Source organism: Vipera berus (genome assembly GCF_964194415.1).
Source record: "Vipera berus genome assembly, chromosome: Z".
In the NCBI taxonomy this organism is placed as follows: domain Eukaryota; kingdom Metazoa; phylum Chordata; class Lepidosauria; order Squamata; family Viperidae; genus Vipera; species Vipera berus.
The window spans coordinates 64,171,848-64,195,428 of NC_138205.1; the positions used below are offsets into that span (position 1 = coordinate 64,171,848).

Sequence of the window (23,581 nt, forward strand, 5' to 3'; positions counted from 1 at the left end):
TATTTTTTTCCTATGAAATCTGACCACATCAGAAGCAAAAAAAAAAGGCTATGGAAGAAGGAAAGAAAATTATCTTTAAAATTACCAGTTTAAAAACACAGAAAGAGATGACTAAAACAGTTCCTTTGACACTTGAATACATTTCTGGTTGACCAATTTCTACTCATTCTCTTTGCAGATTTGCAAAAGAAAATTATATTCTTTCAAGAGATCATTCTGTAGTCCAGGATGCAAACATTCAGAGACATGTTTCTTGTTTACTAATTTGTAAAAGAACCAATGTAATCATGACAATTCTCTGATCATTCATTATTCATAGTGTTTCACTTTCTTTTGCTGCAGATGTATATGCATGTTATATATCTTTGGCAAGTATGGTCTACTTAAGTCCCAAAGTTCATACTTAAATATTCTTGATTTTCACATTTAATTCCAAAACAGCCCCTCCCATGATTGTTCAGTGTAAATGTGTATGCATTTCAAATCTGCAGTCCATATATAGTTATCATGTTTCAAAAAATAATTGAACAGCTGAGATTCACTCTTGAGTTTAAAAGCTTCCATTATATATAGCACATTCAGATATTGTTTTGAGTTTCTATTCATTACAGAGTCATGGTCATGAACTATTATTTTTATCAGAATAATGTTTGTACTGCTGGAGAAGTAATGTTTGTAATAGATATATGTAGCTACAGAAGAACGTTGCCCTTTATTGCTTGCCAAAATTGTCTTTATATGTATGAATCTGTCTGTATGTGTGTACACATGCACGCACACACACACACACACACACACACACACACACACACAAACACATAAACAAATGTCTATTTCTATTCCATTATCAATAAAAGAAATAACAGTATGGTGATGAATGCTAAGTTATACCAAAATATCACTTCTTTTGCTACACCATACCACTAAACCAACCATGGCAACTGTCAGAAGAATTGGTATGAAAATCAGAGGAACCAGAATTTTATCCGGAGGATCTTCCCAATGCACTTTATCTGAGGTACAGTTTGTAAAGAATTGTCTATGGATTCCAGTGATGAAGCCTTCAGCTAGTGGGTTAGGCCAAAAGCACTTTGCTGTTGAAACCTTGTGTTCTGTACATAGAATAAAGTTGTTGTAATACCTGAAAAGGAAATAATATGAAAATAAGTGAAGAAATACATTCTCAAAACACTGCTGAGAATTATTTTTAGTTTTTTTTACATTCACTTAACAATGCTTCAAAATAAAAATGGATCTGAAAAGTGAAATTTATGACCTGGATTGGAAGTTGTAATGGTCAACCCTAATACACCCCCAATGTTCACAGGACTACATTTTGGGTGCTTGACAATATGGCCACATTTACACCTGTTGGTAACATAGTCATGTGATCACATTTTTATGACAGCTTTGTGGAAAATTGTCAGATACCACCAGTTTTCAACAAAAATGTGCCCATAATAAATTATTGGTTCACTTAATGAACATGGCATTCACTTAATGAATGTGGTGTTCATTTTGCAATACTGGTTTACTTAATGACTGCTATAAAAAACACCAAAATAAAATAAAGTTGCCATTTTATCACCATTATGACTTAGGGCAGTATTACAGTCATAGCTCAAAGACTACCTGTATCATAAGGTTTACCTACTGTAAAATATTAAACAATGAAGGGCAATATTTGGCTTTAATTTTCCAATTTGAGGAACTATGGATTATACATTAAAGCACCTTTGGTTTGATGGACTATATTAGAATCTTAATACTAAAACTTTAGTATCTCTGAAAACAATTACATCAATTAGAATGTTAGAGAATGTAAAGTCTAATAAAAATTCAGCTTTTTCTCATGACAAACTGACTGTATGAGGAAACCCAACTTTAAAACTTGAGACAAAGATGATGATGTGGAAAAATTGGATGAAAGCAGAGACACTGACTTTGTATCAACTAACAGCGGCATTCTGTGGCGCGGTGGCCCTCTCTCCCACATTTAAAACAGCCCGTTGATTTCTTAGCCGTAGCCAGTGGTTTCGCTGGCTCGCACGTCTGTTTGGGAGTTGGGCGGCCCCATGGTTTTCCTTGGCAGTGCCTCTTCAGTAAGTCTATCTCCACCTCTTCTGCCAGGACGTACCAGTCATTGAGGTGGTGTGGGTCCCCTCAAGGCAGGCAAGCATCATACAGGTCGTAGTTTAGCCCATCTTTGAAATAGCTAAGGAGGATATCTTCTGGCCAGTTCAGCTTGTTGGCAATGGCCCAGAATTCTTGTGTATATTCAGCCACCGGCCATCTGCCCTGCCTCACCATTTTGATTCTCTCATGGGCCTTGCAATCAGCCAGGGGGTCCTCGAATTGCCTTCTCAAGGATGACATGAACCGGTTGAAATCGTTGAGTTCTGGGTTGTTGGAGTCATGCAGGTCCACCACCCAATGTGCAACCAGTCTGTCCAGGGCAGATTGCATGATACAGATGCGGGCTTTGTCGCTGGGGATGTCCGGTACATATTCTTCCATATAAATGAGAACTTGAGTTAGAAAAAACCGCAAGCATGGCGGCTCCCCCCTGAATTTTGCTTCCAGGGGCAGGGATCTTTGAATGGATTGGTGCCTTTGCTGCTGGTGATATTGCCCCCCATCCTGATCCTCATTTGCAGGTCAGCGGGGTGTGGGGGCTGCTGAGGTGGTAGCTCTTCAGCGGATGTCCCCAGTACTACATGTTCCAGATGCCCCTCCCCCTGTCTCTCCAGCTCCAGCTCCAGGCACTGGTGTGGTTACAGGACTCAGGTTTCTCCTCCCTTAGAGAGCCAAGTTTTTTTTTTTCATCAGGTCGATAGCTTTCTCTGGGATCCAGTCTGCATGTTGTGCATAACTCCCATCCCCTCCATTGTTGTGCAAGGATTCCTCCATCTCTTGCTTCCATTCGGGTTGCTGGCTGCCCTGTCTCAGGGTCACTTTCCTCAATGCCTTTTCCCACTCGCTTTTCCTTCCAACACCCATCGACCACAGCGGTTTGTGGTCACGCATCTCCACCACCTCTTCCCCGGAGAAATATGATGCTTCAGCTCCCGATAGTTGGTAGAACTTTGGTTGGGAGGAAGGCTCCCTTTCCATGGGGCTTCCCTCCTTCCCTGCCTCTTCGTTAGACATTGTATTTTTTGCAAAATCCCCCGGTAAGGTTCTTCCTTCCAGGTTGACTCTTAATGCAGATCCTGTCTAATGTCAAAACCCACTTCAGCCCACATCTTAAGAAAGCAGGACTCTTGGAGACAAGATTCTCCAAACAGGAACTTTTACTAATAGGAGATAGCAGGCATAATAGACAGGATCTGAGGAATCCCCCCACAGATTGATATTTTTAAAGTGCTCCCAAGCAAACCCCATCCCATGGTTCATTCGGTCAGTTGTGGATTAGCCAAGCTCCAACCAAGCCCATCGTGGGAGAGAAGGGATAACAGTCCATTCGCAGCAGGATCATTTCCACCCCCTCATATTTCATCTGGAGAAGCAGACCAGATAGTTAGAAATGAAATATAAATGGATTCTGACAGAGAACCTATACCATCTGAGTCAGATGATTGTCCAGTCTCTTTTTAAAAACTTCTAGTGATGGAGCGCCCACGATTTCTGGGGGTAAGCTGTTCCATTGGTTGATTGTCATCACAGTTAGGAAGTTTCTCCTTAATATTCCAGGTTGCTTCTCTCCTTGATCAGCTTCCAACCATTGTTTCTTGTCCTTCCCTTTGGTGCTCTGGTGAACGACTTGTACCCCTCTGCCTTGTGGCAGCCCCTCAGATACTGGAACACTGCTATCATGTCTCCCCTATTTCTTCTTTTCTTTAGACATGAGTTTGATGTTCCGCAGCCGTTCTTCGTCCATTTTGGTCTCCAGGCCTGTGATCATCTTACTCTGAATTTTTTCCAGTCTCTCAAAATCTTTTTTGTGGTATGGTGACCAAAATTGGCTACAATATTCAAGGTGTGATCTCAGTAGGGCTTTATAAAGTGGTACTAATACTTCGTGTGATCTTGATTCTATGCCTCTGTTTATACAACCCAGGATTGTATTAGCTGTTTTGGTTGCTGCTGCACACTGCTGGCTCATAGTTAAGTGATTGTCCACCAGGTCTCCAAGGTCCCTCTCACAGTTATTGCCTCCAAGCCAGGTCTCGCCCAATCTGTATTTGTTCCTTTGGTTTTTCCTGCCTAAGTGTAGTACTTTGTTTTTTTCCACATTGAAACTCATTTTGTTGGATAGGACCCATTGTTCAAGTTTGTCAAGGTCTTTTTGGATCCTGAGTTTGTTTTTTGGGGTGTTGGCTACTCCTGACAGTTTGGTGTCATTTGCAAATTTGATGCGTTCCCCTTCAATTCCCTTCATCCCATTCAAGATGGAGATGAAAGGAGCAGAATGTACAGGGAGAAGAGACGGGAACTGCTATTAATTTCAACCAGTGTGGTACTCCTTTATCAGGGCCCACGCTATCTGGCAGAGCCAGGTCTCCACCCTGTTATGGAAGGTCAGGTAGGAGGAGCCAATTTCACCTCAGGGGGCAAGAAGTTGCAAAGGGCCAAGGTCAAGGCAGACCTTGGACCCCATGAGCTAAAGTTCCTTGACTGATGGGATCCTCTGATGGCACAGGTCGGACAGGCCTGTTCCATAAGGGTGAGAAGGTTCCTCAAGTAGCCTGGACTCATGTCATGCAGGACTTTATAGGTAACAACCAACATTATCTTTTTGCACCTTTCTTTTTTGTTATTAATTAAAAAGCAATAAAAGTTAATTAAAATGGAAAAATAATAGAATAGGTTCCCAACCATGGACCATAACCATGGCAAATATAGCATTTCTTGCCAGCATTTACAGGTAATCCTTGAGTTACGAATGTAGTAGAGGATTCATTAATTGGATCATGTTGAATGAACGTGATCCTTCTCTGCTTTTCCCAATGCTTTTGTTAATCGAATGAACATGTTGTTAAGTGCACGTGAAGTATCTCAGGGTGGGGAAGACCATGTGGGGCCTAGTACTGGAAAAAGCTAACTTGCTTCTGACCACCCAAGGCCTCCTCCCACCCACTGAGATACCTCATGCTCACTTACAATCCCTTGGGATCCCCATAGTTGCTTCCCCCCACATCTTGCCCCGCTGGGGCTCCACAAGCCCTGGGCCTGCTTTGCTAGCCTCCCTGATTTAACTTGCTCCTTCCCACCCATTTCTGATTCCTTAGTTTTCGAAGATCTCCAGAACTCCAGAATATGCTGACCCAAGTGGCAGAAAAGCAAACGTCTTTTACTCAGATGTGAAGTTTTAAGGAAAACAGCTTTACCAGCATCTGAATAAAAGATGTCTGTTTTTCTGCCATGAGGCCAGTGTCCCTACAAGCCTCATTTGGTCCTGGGCTGGGCAGCACTGCAGCAGCCTCCTGCTTGCTGCTGGCTGGCTGGTTTGAATGAACAGCTTCAGTGATTGGGGTGTGAAGGCAATAGCAGTAGCCAATCAACACGGAGCATGCAATTCAGTCCAATGAGACAAAGGAAACAAGCTCTGAGTTGATTGGCTGCTCAAGTTCCTCAAGTTATGACAGTTCACTTAAAATTATGACCTCCCCCCTTTCAAAATATTTACAACCTAGTCTCGAAATTAATGTATATTGCAGCACCACAGCAGTCATTTGCCCTTACGATTGACCGCAGAGATGCTGCATCATGCTCCCAGACATTTTTCTCCCATCCATCCTGCCCTGACGGGTCTCTACAGGAACTGGGCAGCATGGCAGACAATAAATGTAAAGTTGTTTCCTTCAAGGTCCATATTCATTGGCTGCCACTGCTGCCTTCACACTCCAATAAGCTGCTTATTCAAACCAGCCACTCAGCAGCAAGCAAGAGGCTGCTGTAGTGCTGTCCAGGCCAAGACCAAATGAGGCCTAAGGGATGCTGGTAAGTCTTTTATTCAGATGCTGGCAAAGTGGTTTTCCTTAGATTTGAAGTTCTTACAGCTTCATCAACATTTGAGTAAAAGACCTCTGCTTTTCTGCCATGTGGGTCAGTCTGTTCTGGAACTCTGGGATCTTCGAAAAGTAAGTAAATGATGGGAAATTGGGTGAGGAGGAGCAAGTGGAATCCAGGGGAAGCATGGGGCATATTGCAGTGTCTCTGTGGTCAGTCGTAAGGGCAAACGACTGCTGTGGTGCCGCAACATATGTAACTTTGGGACTGGGTCAAAAGTAGTTTTTTGAGGGGGGGGGTTGTAATTTTGAATAGTTGCTACGTGAACTGTCGTAATTCAAAAAATACCTGTAATAAATGTCCATTTTCAAAGAAACAAAATCTAGTTTTACCTTAGGCACATTCACATGCTTCTATGCAAGATGGATGTCTAACTCAAAAGTCAGTAGACATTGCATTCATTCCACCAACGAGGAGGTACATATACTATACTATGGCTATACAGTTAGTCCTCATTTAGTGGTTACAATTGGGGTCAACAATTCATTCACTAAGTGAAAACCACAGATCAGCACTTGGGACACTGTGTGAAAAAACATATGATAGCAACTGCACTTACGATTTTACTTCATCTTTCCTTTGCTTTACACTGTCAGAAGGATATGACCCCAAACAAATAGGTGAGCCCAAATGGTGGGAAAACTCAACTCATGAGGAAGCTGGATAAAAAAACAAATCTTTTTTTAAAAACTTTTTATTAATTTTCCAATATTACAATTATATCTTTGAAAAGCAACATGGTGTCTGGGTTACAATAGTTCCATTTCATACAAATGTATGTTATTACAAATCTCCAACTATTACAGCCAGTATTTCCTCTCTTTTTTCCTGTAATACATATTGTCTCTTGTCTAAATCAACATATTTCTTATTTTATCCATCAGCTATTTAGTAATTTATCAATAATTTTATATATTTTATTTATTTTGACATTCCATCTTTAGACCAGCAATAACCTTATAAATTTTCCTGGCTTTAATTTTGCATTAATATTTAAGTTAAATGTTTAATATTTATCATTTCCAAATTTCTGAATGACCCCACTTCCCTTTGTCACAATTCTCCCCAACACCTAGTGTTCCAGATATACTTCTTATCTATCTCATTTCCATATCAACAGATTAGTATTTATTTATTTATTTATTTATTTATTTATTTATTTATTTGATTTGATTTGATTTGATTTATATACCGCCCTTCTCCTGAAGGACTCAGGGCGGTGTACAGGGCAATAAAATAAGAATACATTAGTTAAATAATTTTAAAACCCAAATCCATCAGGCCAGGCCGGCTTGTTCGAATAGATAAGTTTTTAGATCACGCCGGAAGGAGCGAAGGTCGGGGGCCATCCGGAGTTCAGCTGGTAAGCGGTTCCAATATAGTACACTATATTCTTATTTTCATTATAATTTCCAAAATTTCTCCCATTTCAGCATTTAGTACATCCTCTCTGTTCTTTATGTCCGCTCTCTCATATTTAGCCTTATAATTTTATTCTTATCACTACATCCAAACGTATTGATTACGTTACATCACTCTTAACATATATATGTCTTAATCACCTTCATTTAACCTTTATAAACAACTCAATATTTCAATTTAACTATTGATATTCATACATCTAGGTTTTAGTTAGCCAACATTTTTCTTTATCTTCACATTATAACAATATTTCATATTCAAAATACGGGTCCTATCTACTTAAATATATTCTATTTTAGGCCTCTTATGTCTACACTCCATTCTTCTTCAGTCTTATTCTGGATTTTTTTCCTTTGCCATGTCATTTTCCGTGTCATTGCTTCAGGATCATCAAAGAATTCTTGTATTATTGTATCATATTGAGGTGACCATCCAATGTCCATTTTTGGAGGGTTGAGGCGTCTGGCAGAACTACCAAATCTCATTATTTTCTCCTCTTGACGTAGTTGTCCTAGACTGTTTATCTTTTCTTCCATCTGTTTCTCATTTTGATCTTCGGATTCCTTCTGGTTTATGTAGCAGGTTTTTCCCTCCATCCATTTTGTAATATTTTTTCAAAGTTTTTTCTTATCTGTACTTGTTGGGCAGTTAAATCTTCTGTCAAAATATTTGATTGTTCTTTTTTTCTGTTGTATTCTGTACAGATAGTTTATTAGTTGCAGTCAAAGTTTGGGTTTGCTTATCTAAGACGCTTTCTAGTTTTTCCCCCAAAAGCTTTTATTTCATCACCGGCTGTAAGAAGGAATTGGTAAGTTTGGCAAGTTAGTTTCATCACAGCAGAAATTTGTTTTTGCATTTCTTCAATAGTAAAAGTCTGTTCCTGGTCTTCCATAGTAATGAGTTAAGTTGAAAACTTTTATAGTTCTTTTTCCCCCTCAGTGAATTAGAAACAGCTAAGACTCTCACAGCAGATGTACAAGGTTACTCTTATCTTGTTTTCTAAAGTGTCAGCCAGGTCTCTTTTCTTTAAAATTAACAGATTGCAATTTCAGGTTTAGCCACAAGATGTCCCCCCTGTTTAGGAAATTCCTTTCAATTATTTCTTCTGTTTTAGGAGGGAAAAGCGAAATTTTCAAATAAAAATAGAAAGTAAAAAGTAGATAATCAAAAGCTTTTAATCCACAAGTTTTAGTTGGGATCCAATTATTTTTTCAACATTTTTTAAAAAATTTCCCCTGTATATTCAATCACTGCTGTTTCTGGAGGAAGGGCTAAAATTCCCCTTCCCTCTCCACAGGGAGGAAAAGTACTTTAGCAGCTTACTTAGGTGGAAAAAAAGTTGGAATTTAAGAGAGGTAGAGCCTTGGTGGAGCAGTGGGCTAATGCCTCCTTAAGTAACACCAGCTGCCTGCAATTATTGCAGGTTCGCATCCCACCAGGCTCAAGGTTGACTCATCCTTCCATCCTTCCGAGGTAGGTAAAATGAGGACCCAGATTGTTGGGGGCAATAAGCTGACTTTGTAATAATGCCGCTTGGGGGGGGGGCGAAAGCCCTAATAAGCAGGCATATACATAGAATGAAGGCTATTGCTAAGTACATTTGATTTGTGCTTAGATTGTAAGCCGCCCTGAGTCTTCGGAGAAGGGTGGGATATAAATGGGATTAAAATAAAAAAATAAAAAATAAAAAATACCCAGTCTCTTCCATGGTGCTTTAATGTTGCCTGATGGTTAAGTGTCACTTCGGCTGTCTGCAGCCTAGTGATCGGCCATGTTGTCTGCCAGTTGAAGGGAATGCAGGCACTAATGGAAGAGTTGCCACTCTCCTGCGTTTCTGCGAAAGCCCCTCCTGCTGCTCGCCTCTCCAGGGCAATGTTTCAGCCCTTTTAGGACCCCCCCAGCGATGCAAAACTGGCCATGGAAGACGAGAGCCGTCCTCCAAGCACCCATAGCAACCGCATCGGCAAACCAGAAGTCAAAAAAACAAATAAACCTTTTTCTCCAGTCCCCCACCCCATGCAATGCTCACTCCAGTGTTGAGGTAATTAGCAATTTATATTTATATTTACATTCATTGGCAAGGAAAGGATAACAAGGGACTAAAAAAGTACAGAATACACATAGAAAGGAATGCGCAAGTGCCAGCTCTTTCAACAGGAAGCTAGTTAGGAAGCAAACAAAAGTCTTCAATATAAAACTGATTAGGGTCTTGTCAATTTCAGGCAACAGCTGTAAACAACCTGAGAATTCCAATCAAGGTAGCAGAGCTGAGCTTAATTTGTAGTTGAAACTTTTTAGGGATTTGCTGTGCTGCTCAGAAAAGTAGCACATAAACAGAGAGCTTGTTTAGGGAATCTCTTCGCTTCCAGAGAGGAGGAAAGGAAAAAGTAGATAAGCCAGGAGACACCTGTTTTGACAATGACCATCGGCTGCTCCCGCAACCAGCGCCCCCCCAAGCACCTGCCAGAGCTCCCATCAAGTGCTTCAGGTGTGGCCAGAAGGGTCAACGGGCTGCCAAATGCCTGGCTCCTACCCCTCAACCAAGAACACGCCTGCCACTACCATCAAGCCGAAAAGGCCCCCACAGAGGGGACGAGGGAAATCAAATTGGGCATGTCAAGATCAAACCCTTCTCCTTCCCTTCTCCCTCAAGCCATCCCACCCTTCACTATTGCCGCCAAATGTATAGTGCAAAGATTGAGGTCCAGACAGACTTAAATGTCATAATAAACTCAGGCTGTACAAGGTGTCTGATCAGTCTCCCAACTGTGCTGAAATTGGGAATCCAGGCCAAACTATTGCCCATAGACATGAAATTCAAGCAGGCCGATGCGTCTTTGATGGGAGGCTCCCCTGCAACTCACTTAACCCAACCAGTGTGCTTGGAGATGGGACAGCCTAGGGATATCATCCATTTTGTGGTGATTCAAAAAATGACTGAGACTATAATTCTGGGATTAGCATGGCTTGATAAGTGGCAACCTACCATTTAGTGGGAGAATGAAGTGAGGACATTGAGACTAGCAACAGGGCCCCTTCCATCCCCCAAGGTTAGTCAAATAATGAGGATTAGAAGCACAAAGGAGAGGGAAGTGCTAACTGAGCCATTGAAAGCCACCACAGATTGAGTGACAGGGGTCCACCTCATCCCCACGGAATACTAGTACTTAGCAGAGGTTTTCAGTGAGGAGGAATGCAACGTAATCCCCCTTACCAAACTACCAACTATGCAATTGAAATACTGTCAGGGGCTAAACTCCCAAAACCTGAAATGTATTCCATGGCCCCCAGTGAGATAAATGAACTAACATAGACAAAAATCTAACTAGGGGTTTTATTGAGCCAGCCAAATCATGGGTAGCTGCCCCAGTGCTGTTCAAGAAAGATGGATCTTTGAGATTATGTGTGGATTTTAAAAGATTAAATGCTGTTAGCATGAAAAATATGTATTTCCTCCCCCTGATGAAGGGCATGTTAGCCCACCTTGCACGTGGGAAAATCTTCACTAAACTGGACCTAAGGGAGGCTTATTACCGAGTGAGAATTAGGGAAGGGGATAAGTGGAAGACAGCTTTCAATTGCCCTCTGGGAAGTTTCCAATTCAGTGATGCCTTTTGACCTTCAGGGGGCCCCCACCATATTTATCCAGCTAATCAACCTGATACTGCATGATCATCTCTCCAAGGGGGTCTACCTTGATGACATCCTCATTTACACAGAGAACATGGAGGAACATGCAAAGTTAGTTCGTGAGGTGCTCAAGAGACTATTGATACTGAACCTCTATGCTAAGCTGTCTAAATGCATATTCCATCAATCCTGCCTGGATTATTTAGAGTACCAAATCTCCAATGAAGGGGTGGAGATGGACCTCACAAAACCTAGGACGGTATTGTTGTGGCAGTCTCTGCAAACCCACAAGCAATTGCAGGTTGGGGGGAAGTCTCACCCCAGTAAAGCTTCGAATGCCAGGTGGCATGTGAACAACTCAAAAGACTGTTTGCGGAAGAGCCAATCCACAAACACCCTGACCTTGAGAAACAATTCCATCATCCAAACTGATGCTAGCGATGCCACTGACAACTCTACAATGAACCTGGCTGCAGGTTGCCACATAGAACGGAGGGAGGGGGCTTGCCCAGATGCTTCACTAGTCAAAATAATCTTCTGTCTTGTGGGAACCAAGTTTATCTACTACTCCCATGATCAGGGACTAGGCGTTGTATAAGAAAGCCCGTCAAATGAATGTATTGGAGAATGTAGTGATGACATAGTTTTGTGGGTGGGACATTCTACTTTGTAACTGGGAAATTTTTAGTGGGAATTTCAGACTTGGTTTCACTGTTGATTGTGCTGATGCTTTATAATTAATAAACATGTTCTTTGAGGAATTTTCAAGCCTCGGAGTTCTGGTTTATTTGTTTCTGTATGTTGGGACCATGACAGTCACTGTAGGTGCACTATTTGTACAGAGAAATAACAAAGGAGACTTACAACCATGCACCTCACCTCAAACAAAATCACAGATACAGAAAGGCAGTGAACTGTGTGGAAGAAGGAGGCTTTTGCAATGAGATGGGCATGACTCATCTGGTGGCATTTCCTAGATGGGAATAACAACAACAACAATGAAGTTGGGAGGGACCTTGGAGGTCATCTAGTCCAACCCCCTGCTAAGGCAGGAAACCCTATACCATTTCAGACAAATGGCTGTCCAGTCTCTTAAAAACTTCCAGTGTTGGAGCATTCACAGCTTCTGGAGGCAGGTTGTTCCACTGATTAATTGTTCTCACTGTCAAGAAATTTCTCCTTAGTTTTAGATTGCTTCTCTTTGGTTAGTTTCTATCCATTGCTTCTTGTCTTGCATTCAAGTGCTTTGGAGAATAGATTGACTCCATCTTCTTTGTGGCAACCCCTGAGATATTGGAACACTGCTATCATGCCACCCCTCATCCTTCTCTTCATTAAAGTAGACATACCCAATTACAGCAACCGTTCCTTATATGTTTTAGCCTCCAGTCCCCTAATCATCTTTGTTGTTCTTCTCTCTACTCTTTCTAGAGTGTCAACATCTTTTTTACATCGTGGTGACCAAAACTGGATTCCAAGCATGGCCTTACCAAGGCACTGTAAAGTGGCATTTACACTTCACATGATCTTGATTCTATCCCTCTTGTTAATGCAGCCTAGCACTGTGTTGGCTTTTTGGGCAGTTGCAGCACACTACTGGCTCATATATAAGTGATTGTCCACTAGGACTCTGAGATCCCTCTCACAGTTACTACGATTGAGCAAGTACCACCTATACTATACCTATGCATTTGGTTTTTCTTGCCTAATTGTAGAACCTGTAGAATTGATTTGTGCTTAGATTGTAAGCCGCCCTGAGTCTTCGGAGAAGGGCGGGATATAAATGGGATTTTAAAAAATAAAAAATAAAATAAACCTTACTTTTTTCACCATTGAATTTCATTTTGTTAGATAGTGCCCAATGTTCAAGTCTGTCAAGATCCTTCTGTATCTTAGCCTATCTTCTGGAATGTTGGCTATTCCTGCCAGCTTGCTGTCACCTGCAAATTTGATGAATTCCCAATCTATCCCCTCATCAAAATCATTGCTGAAGATGTTGAAGTGCACTGGGCCCAGAACAGAGCACTGGGGCACCCACTACACACTCCTCTCCATGTGGATGTAGTGCCGTTGAGGTCTACTCGTTGAGTATGGTTTGCCAGCCAGCTACAGATCCATCTGGTGGTCATGCTGCCTAACCCACATTTTTCTATCTTATCAAGTAGTAAGTTGTAATCTACTTTATCAAATGCCTTACTGAAGTCCAAGTAAATTATATTCACAGCAATCCTTTGGTCCACTAATTTTGTCACCTGGTCAAAGAATGCAATAAGATTTGTCTGTCATGATCTGTTTTTGACAAACCCATGTTGTTTTTTGGTAATGACTTTGTTTACCTCTAGGTATTCGCTGATTCATTGTTTATCTTTTCCAGAATCTTACCAGGTATTGAGGTCAGGCTGATAGGTCTATAGTTTCATGGATCCATTTTTCCCCCTTTTTTAAAGATGGGAACTACATCAGCTCTCTTCCAGTCCTCTGGTAGTTCCCCAGTGCTTCAGGATCTTTGAAAAATATAGTTCAATAGTTCTGAGATCACATCTGGCAGTTCCTTCAGAACGTTGGGGTGTAATCCACCTGGTCCTGGTGAACTGAACTTATCTAGGGTACACAGATGCTCACTTACCATTTTCTTACCTTGTGTTTCTAATCTGTTTCTTACGATACTGTTTTTGATAGGTTGGACTGTTTTTTCCCTTTGTATAAAGATGAATGCAAAAAATGAGTTAAATAGTTCTGCTTTCTCCCTGTTGCTTGTCACTTTCTTGCCATTTTCTCCCACTAATGGACCAATCATTTCCTTAACCTTTTTCTTTTTTGTTATTTTTGACTTTTGTCGTGAGCCTTAGTTCATTTTGAGCCTTAGCTTTCCTCACTTCATCTTTGCAGGCTCAGGCTATTTGCTGACACACCTTTTGAGGTATTGACTGATCACAAAACATGGAGGTGCTCAACACCCTGCAAAAACTATTTCCTAAACAACTCTGATGGATACAATACTTCAACAGTTTTGCCTTAAAATACATTCCAAGGGGAAAGAATTTCCTGGCTCACACATTGTCCAGAATGCCTCAATATAAGAGCCACCATGAGGAAGTAATTAATGCAATTATTCCCCTACTGCAGAAAGATGCTCAAGTAACCACCAGAGGTCAGACTCAGAGGCGATCAGTCAAGCCCAACAGCCACTTAACCCAGAAACTCAAGGATGAATTAAAGACTGATCTGTAGTTCAATGACCACAAACAACTGTTAACATGTCGAGATGAGCTGGCATGGGAGGGATCTAAGCTATACCTTCCCAATACCCTTAGGATTCAAGCCCTCCAGCAGAGCCATTATACAAAGCAAGCTGGCCACTTTGGGGTTCTGAAAACTTTACAGCTTTTCATCCGAGCACTAATGGATCGGCTGAACATATGAACGCAATGGTGGAACAATACTTATGCTATATCAACTATCAGCAAACTAACTGGACAGACAACCTGCCTTTTGCTGAAGTGGTATACAATAATACCATGCATAGCAGCACCAGACTTACCCCGTTTAAAGTAGCAACTGGCAGAGTTTGTTCCTATGCCTGAATGTCTTCAGGATCCTCCTCCTTGCAAAGTTTGAATCAGTGGGTGACATCCCTGCAGAATGCTTGGGTGAATGTTAGATGGGTGTTAACCTAAGCTGCAAAGTGCTACAAAGAGCAAGCCAACAAGAGGCGGTCTCCTCAGAAACTGTTTTATGTGGGAGAGTTTATTTCTCTACTAAGTACTTAAGGTTAAAATTACCCAGTAAGAAATCAGGACCTAAGTTTTTCTTTCCTTTCCCTATAGTCAAGATCATCAATCTTGTCACCATAGAATTACAACTCCCATGACTTTTGAGGAAGGTCCACAGTTTTCCACTGCAGTTTATTAAACCCTGTCACAGAGTCCACATTGAGACCAATTCCCAAAAAAGCACCTGGTCCTGTTCTAGTAGAGGGTGAAACTCATTATGAAATAAAGTGCATTCTCAATTCTAGACTATATAAAAGGGAAATTACAATTTCTAGTGCAGTGGAAAGATTATCCCTTATCAGAAGCCACATGGGTGAAGAGGGGAGATGTGAAGGCAGAAAGATTAATATAGAGATTTTATGATAAACACCCCCAAAAGCCTAGGGAGGAATCTTAACCTGTGTCTCTGTTTCTCTGACAGGAACTGCTTTCTCCTTAGGGGGGTTTAACTGTCAAATCTACAAGAATCCTGGCTGCAACCATCTTTGTCGTTCTAAGTTGCCACAGGAGAGGGAGGGGGGATGGAGTATTTTTGCTAGTCTAAACATGAATAGATCCCATGGGAACCAAGGTCATTCCCACACTGTAGTGGCGAATGAGGGACATCCTGCAAGAAAGCCCATTAAATATTTCTATCGGAGAATGTGATTTATGGCTAACTAGAAGGGTGAGACCTATTACATTGAGTTACTCTGAACCTTTGGGGTGGGGGGTTTTAGATTTGGTTTGATCATACCGACATTATGTATCCAATAAACATGCTCTTTGAGGAAATCTCCTGTCTCGGAGTTCTGATTTATTTGGTTCTATCAGTAGGAAACTTGACAGGCTGACTATAGTAGTAAATATATGACAGAGATAGAAATGCTGCAAATGCAAGCACTGATTTCAGTTACTTTTTTATCACCATCATACTACAAATAGCCACTTTCCAAGGTAGTCACTAAATGAAAACTACCTGTATTATTATTTTTTAAACTGAAACAGCAGCTATACGCTCTGTTGAGATAGGAGCAAGTTATGATGTGTGATTCATTATATATGTATCTGACATCATGGCATATGTGTGATTATATCCTCAAGCATATGAATAATCAGTCTTTTTTCACTGACACAAAATGTGAATTTACCATATTTTTCTATGTGAGAAAAGTACATGGAAGGAGAGCAGAGAGGGATTGAATATGGCTTCCAAAGAAAGTGGTACGCTACCCTTCCTACACACCTATCAAATGCATACACACACACACACCAATCTGAATGCTTTTGATATAGAGTAGAAATAAAGTAGAAAAGTTGTTTATGTGGATCCCATATCTAATCTAGATTGGCTCAAATTAGTCCTGGAGATTTTAATATGATTTTCATTCAGATTTTACCTATTGTGTTTATATACTTGTTGAAGCCAGTGGGACTTGCAGTACTGAAATTAGTTGAGTTGACTGAGATTAAGGGGCAAATCTATATAGTTATTCTAAAGTAGGACACATAAGATTGCCCTTTAATTTCAACTAACTTCAGCATTGCATGGGATTGCTTAAAATAATAAATTATATAGTAACTTAAACTTGATTATATGCTTCTTGCATGAAAAGTCAACATAAATGGTCACAGTGAGTTATAATAATATGAATAATTACTGGTGAAACTCAAAAAATTAGAATATCGTGCAAAAGTTCATTTATTTCTGTAATGCAACTTAAAAAGGGAAACTAATATATGAGATAGACTCATTACAAAAGATAGTTCAAGCCGTGATTTGTCATAATTGTGATGATTATGGCATACAGCTCATGAAAACCCCATGAGACGCGCTGGAGGTGCTCCAGGACCAGTGTGGGAGCTGCTGCACTCGCCATCTTTGGCCGCAGGAGCAGCACTGCCTGCCTGCCGGGCAGAAGCAACAGGAAGGCGTCGGCGGCTAATGTTGCGGCAGCCTAGTGCCCTTGCTGAGAGACCCTGGAGGTGCTCCAGGCCTGGCGTGGGAGCTGCTGTGCTCACTGTCTTTGGCCGCTGTGGCAGCAGGAGCAGCACCACCTACCTGCCGGGCCTCGAACAGCTCCAGCAACAGCAGCCGCCGCCTTCCTGTTGCTTCCGCCCGGCAGGCAGGCGGTGCTGCTTCTGCTGCCACAGCCGGCAAAGATGGTGAGCGTGGCGGCTCCCACACCGGGCCTAGAGCACCTCCAGCGTCTCTTGGTGAGTGCATTAGGCCACCCCAACAGCAGCCACTGCTGCCGTAGCGATTGCCCAGCCCTTGGGGCCCGCTGCTGCCATGGGGGCCGGCACAGGAATTTGTTTCTGCCGGGGAGGCGGAGGCTGGCAGAGATGCGGTGGACCTCCAGCATCTTTCTCACCCAGGCAGCCTCCTCCACCCCCAGCAGTGGCATCCGAGGGTTCTCCAGTTTCATCGGAACCAAGCAGCAAGTGGAAAAGTTAGCAGTACCAGCACTACCAGGAGCGGTTTCAATCATCCCCTTCATTGCCAAGCATCCCCATGGAAGTCAATGGAGATGCTGCGGCTGGCCTTTCGAGTCAGTGAGTGAATGAGAGCGAGAGAGAAGCATTTTTGAGCAAAGTATGAGTGAATAGAGGGAGAGGGAAGCTTTTTTGAGCAAAGTGTGAGTGAATGAGAGACCGAGAGAGAAGTTTTTGCAAGCAAAGGCGAGTGAATGAGTGGAGGGGGCAGGGTAGGTGCATGTCTCGCCTTAGGCTGCACTCTTCAGTCAAGCTCCCATTCTGTGCATGCACATGCACGCATGCACGCACCTTTTTTGCGGCTCCCAGTTTTTCCTTTTGTAAGAGAACCGGTTCTGAATGGCTCTTTCACTGTTTCAGGTTGCCGACCCCTTGTATAGAACTTAGCTGGAAGGGACCTTGGATGTCTTCTAGTCCAGCTCCCCACTCAAGCAGGAGAACTTATACCTTTTCAGACAAGTGACTGTCCAGTCTTTTCTTTTTTTTTATTAAAAAGTTTTATAAAAATTACAATATAAACCCCAAAACCAACCCCCCCTAAACCCCCCCTCCCTCCCCCACTTCCCAGAGCTGAGTACAGGGTTACAAATATAATAATCATAATCTAACTAACATTAACCAACTATATAAATCAAGGTTGACTCAGCCTTCCATCCTTCCGAGGTAGGTAAAATGAGGACCCAGATTGTTGGGGGCAATTAAGCTGACTTTGTAATAATGCCGCTTGGGGTGTGTGTGAAAGCCCTAATAAGCAGGCATATACATAGAATGAAGGCTACTACTAAGCTTGTAAGTCGCCCTGAGTCTTCGGAGAAGGGCGGGATATAAATGGAATAAAAATAAAATAAATAAATAAATAAATAAATAACCAAGTCCATAATGCGCTTTAACTCCCCTTTAACATAAATATAAACAAATTAAAAGTAAACATAATAATAAAAACATAAACAAATTAATATCCTAATTATTAAACAATACAATATCCAAGTTGTTAAACAATACTAATACTAAAAATAATAATATCATATAAAAGCTAATAAAAATTCCACTATAATAAACTATTAATAATAATAATACTTTAAAATTTACTCATAGGCTAAATGGAACTTTTTAGTCCCATATTTATTCTGAATATAATCTATCCATCTTCTCCAAACCGAAATGTATCTTTCTTGTGAATGATCCTTCAAATAAGCAGAAATCTTAACCATTTCTGCTAAATTTGACACTTTAAGCGTCCATTCTTCTATAGTAGGCAAGCAATCCTTCTTCCAATATTGCCCTACCAATAACCTTGCAGCTGTTATCAAATTCAACATCAAGTTAATTTCTTTAGTATCACAATCTGTAATAACACCCAATAAAAATAATTGTGGAGTAAACTTTATCTTTCTCTTGAAAATCTTTTGAATGTTCCACCAAATCTTAATCTAAAAAGCTTTTATATTTCTACAAGTCCACCAGATATGAAAATAAGTACATCCAAACTGCCACATCTCCAACATTTGGGCTGTAAATTAGGATACATACAAGACAACTTTTTAGGATCCAGATGTCATCTATAAAACAACTGTCCAGTCTTTTCTTAAAAACCTCCAGTGATGGAGCACCCACGATTTCTGAAGGCAAGTCGTTCCACTGGTTAATTGTCCTCACTCTTAGGAACTTTCTCCTTATTCCAGGTTGCTTCTCTCTTTGATCAGTTTCCAACTATTGTTTCTTGTCCTGCCCTCTGGTGCTTTGGAGAATAATCTGACCCCCTCTTCTATAGGTGATGCCTGGCTCAATACTAGTAACTGTAATAGGGATCTTGGAGTCTTAGTGGACAATCACTTAAATATGAGCCAGCAGTGTGCTGCAGTTGCCAAAACAGCCAACAAAGTCCAAGGCCGCATTAACAGAGGAATAGAACCAAGATCACATGAGGTGTTAGTACCATTTTATAATGCCTTTGTAAGACCATACTTGGAACATTGCATCCAGTTTTGGTCATTACAATGTAAAAACGCTGCTGAAAAAGTGCAGAGAAGAGTACTGAAGATAATTAGGGGGCTGCGGGCTAAAATATATAAAGAATTGTTGCAGGAGTTCGGTATGACTTGTTAATGAAAAGAAAGACTAGGTGTTTCAATATATAAGGGCCTGCCAAAAGAAATGTGTGTAAACATATTCTCCAAAGCAGGGCTTTTTAACTAGTGGTACGGGAACCACCTGTGGTACATTGGCACCCAGCAGGTGGTATGCGGCCATCTTAGAAAAGTGGTAGCGGGGGAGGGGAATGAGCTGAACCAGTGGCAGCACCGCACAAGCCTTGAGCGAGAGACGGCTGGAGCTGCAGGGCTGTCAGGGCTCAGCGGAAGCGCTAGGATCAGTGCCACTTTCCAGCTGATTGGCACTTCTTCGGGGCTGTCAGGGCTCAGTGAAAGCAGCAGGATCAGTGCCAAGCTGGAGCTGGAGCTTGGTGCTGATCCTGGCACTTCTGCTGAGTCCAGAAGCAGCACAGATCATTTGGAAAGCAGCACTGATCCTGGCGTGTCTGCTGAGCAGAAAAGTGCCAATCAGCTGGAATGTTGCAGCATCTCCAGGGCCTTATGATTTGCATTCAGATGCTTGGCAACTGATTCATATTTATGATGGTCAGTGTCCCAGCGTCATGTGAAGTGACCAAAACCTGATGCAACCACCCAGCAGATGGGGGGGGGATAAAAACCAAACTCCCCTCACCCCACCCCCGCTGCCAATCTTCAACAGAAATGCTCACAACAATGAAAACCTTAGACAGGAGGAAGAGCGCGCCAGGCAGGCAGGCAAGTGTCTTGCTCGGCTGTGGCTTGGGGGGCACTTTTTTCAGTGCCATTGTAACTTCGAACAGTCATTAAGCGAACTGTTATAAGTCAAGGACTACCTGTACTTTATCACTTTTTTTATTTTTGGCCATCATGTTTTTGACACCTTGCTAGGCTACTGGTGGTACTCAAATGTTGCCATATCCTAAAAGTGGTACAATGGCTAAAAAGGTTGAAAAGCCCTGCTCCAAAGCATGTGAAGTCAGGGTAAGAAGCAATGGATGGAAACTAATCAAGGAGAGGACCAACCTAGAACTAAGGAGAATTTTTTTGACAATTAGAATAATTAATCAGTGGGACAACTTGCCTCCAGAAGTTGTGGGTGCTCCAGCACTGGAGGTTTTTAAGAAAAGATGGGACAACCATTTGTCTGAAGTGGTACAGAGTTTCCTGCCTGAGCAGTGGGTTGGCCTAGACAACCTCCAAAGTCCCTTCCTACTCCGTTATTATGTTATTCAATTTAACTATTAAAAGCCAAATAATTTTATGCTTACCGTATTTTCCGGCGTATAAGACGACTTTTGAACCCCTGAAAATCACCTCAAAAGTTGGGGGGTCGTCTTATACGCCGGGTCGTGTTATACGCCGGGAAAAAAAACAAATCAGTCGAGCGTCCCCGTTCTTGCAAAGCCGGGCCGCCGCGCGCAACCGAGCTATCTCCGGCGCGGCTCCAAAAAATAAATAAATCCCAGGAGAAAAAAACATTTTCTACCCGTCAAATAAAAATATAATGGCTCTCTCCTCTTCCCATCCCCCGTTTCACATACCATTAAGCAGAGCCGAAAACCCCGTGCCCCTCCTGTTTAAAAAGTTTTGATCTTTGCAAATGACCTTAGCAAAACTTCTGCGCAGCAGATGTGGGAACAGCGGGGGCGTCTCATCCTTCCTCCCGCTCCGGATTGATCCCCGTCCCGCCGCCCCTCTTTCTCCAATTTGAGGCCGAAGCCAGTTTCTGAACCAAGAAAGGGGAGTTCAGTGCAAGGCGCCCCAGGATCGAGCTAAATTGCCGGTTAATGCAGAACGGAGAAGACGGGAAAAGTTCCCCAAGAGTTAGAGCAGGAAAGGCGAGGCAACCACTGACCAAGGGGATGGAAATCGTCCGAATCCACGCAAGCGCTCCTCGCAACTGCTTCTTGCCCTGCTTCACCCTCCCCAAATGAAATTAAAACAACCTCTTACCGCCTCGCCCGAGACGCAGGCCGATAAGGCGACGGCGCGCACCATCCACACGTTCCACATTATTCCTGCGTTTGCAGCTCTCGCTGCGGCTGCTGCTGCGCGTGGGGCTGCTGGCCGTCCTGCAGGCGCTGGGCCGTTCTGCCGCTGCGCGGGAGCGTTGGGCGGCTCTCCCCACGCGAAGGCGGTGCTGCCCGTCGGCTCTTGTCCGTCGCAGAGGAGGCGAAGGCCCGACTGGCCCCGCCGGCCCTCCGGCGGGGATTCGGACGATTTCCATCCCCTTGGTCGGTGGTTGCCTCGCCTTTCCTGCTCTAACTCTTGGGGAACTTTTCCCGTCTTCTCCGTTCTGCATTAACCGGCAATTTAGCTCGATCCTGGGGCGCCTTGCACTGAACTCCCCTTTCTTGGTTCAGAAACTGGCTTCGGCCTCAAATTGGAGAAAGAGGGGCGGCGGGACGGGGATCAATCCGGAGCGGGAGGAAGGATGACGCCCCCGCTGTTCCCACATCTGCTGCGCAGAGGTTTTGCTAAGGTCATTTGCAAAGATCAAAACTTTTTAAACAGGAGGGGCACGGGGTTTTCGGCTCTGCTTAATGGTATGTGAAACGGGGGAAGGGAAGAGGAGAGAGCCATTATATTTTTATTTGACGGGTAGAAAATGTTTTTTTCCTCCTGGGATTTTTTTTTTGTTTTGTTGGGGGGAGCAGACTTCTGAACTCGAGGGGCCTTAGTTTTTTGTAAAGACTATCGATAACTCTTGGGATACGTTTTTTATTTAAACAAAAAGCTGTCCGAAAATTGCAGATGGAAAGAGATGGGATAAGAACATCGAAAGACAGGACCATAAAAACAATCCTTTGAAAGGGGGGGCGCGTGAGTGTTAGAGTGGTGATTTAACACTCCAGTTAAAACTGTCTAGCGTATTTTTCATTCAAACCTCTCCTTCATTACTTCAGTCTGTCGAATTCAATGGAGGACTCTAGGAGAACATGATACCATGGTGATTCTGAATGTGACAGTTTTGGATCTGTTTGCAAATCCAGTCTGGCATCACTGAGTTGTGTTTGATTGATCCAAATGGAATTTTGGATTATGACGGACAGGGAGGGCAGGGCATGTAAGTATTTTCCGGCGTATAAGACAAAAAACCTTGAAAAACTTCTTAAAAGTAGGGGGTCGTCTTATACGCCGGGTCGTCTTATACGCCGGAAAATACGGTATAATATTTACATCCTAAATTAAAATTAACATTTATAATTTTTTCTTTCAATTTTTTATTTTCAATATTTCAAGCTGTCTGAATAGAATGTTGATAAACTTTAATTATATATAGATCACATACATATCACTTTACTGAAATAAAAAAGAAAGCTCATTGCTATTTAAAGTTATTTCTCTACTAACAGCAGCTTTCCTGCTTCTTTTTCTGCTCCCACAAGGGAATGATTATTTCTTTTTCTATTTGTGAGCCTATAGGCTTGACTTAAAAATCTTTCTCCTCCTCCTTACTTTTTAATTTTTTATATTATTTTATTTTTATTAAATTTGCTTTGCTTATCTATCCCTCTCTTTCTCTCCCTTCCCCCACTGTTTGTTTGTTTGTGTGTGTGTGTGTGTGTGTGTGTATAAAAGGTACCCTAAACTATCTAAATATCTTTCTGCTCCAGCAACAGAACCATGCCTTCTTTTTCTGTTTGTGAGCATATAGGCTTGATTTGAAAATCCATTCATTCTCTTATTTTGTGAGATTAAGCATACATATATACTCTTGAAGAAAGTCTTATATTTTTTTCACCTCGAAGAAAATCAGCTCCTTCACAAAGTATGGTAGTTTGTCCAAAGGTTGGTAGATCATTAGTTGCTTATTCCCTAAGAGTAGTTTACAAACTTGCCCTTGGGCTTTCATATTGTTTTATTTATTTATTTATTTATTTATTTGTTTTTATATACCGCCCTTCTCCCAAGGGACTCGGGGCGGTGTACAGAGTAAGGTAGGTATACAGTTGAACAATAGTCAGAAACAATAGTAATAATAATAACTGAGACCCCAAGAGCTATCAGGCCAGGCCGGACTGCTGGAACAGGTAAGTTTTTAATTCGCGCCGGAAGGTGCGGAGGTCGGGGGCAATCCGGATTTCGGTAGGCAAGCAGTTCCAGAGGGTTGGCGCACCCACTGAGAATGCCCTCCCCCTGGGGACCACCAGCCGACATTCTTTGAGCGGTGGCACCCTGAGGAGGCCCTCTCTG

General features: G+C 42.2%; 1 protein-coding gene across 2 annotated transcripts in view; it reads right to left on the minus strand.

Moving 5' to 3' along the window:
- Nucleotides 1-885: 885 nt before the first annotated feature.
- The window catches only part of RAMP3 (receptor activity modifying protein 3), a gene marked incomplete at its 3' end in the record, with an annotated part of 158,748 nt that continues 136,052 nt past the window's right edge, over nucleotides 886-23,581 (minus strand). For both annotated transcript variants that reach the window (XM_081344326.1, XM_081344325.1), the window contains one exon: nucleotides 886-1,141. In XM_081344326.1, coding sequence (XP_081200452.1) covers nucleotides 886-1,141 — 256 coding nt within the window. The remainder of the gene's footprint in view (nucleotides 1,142-23,581) is intronic.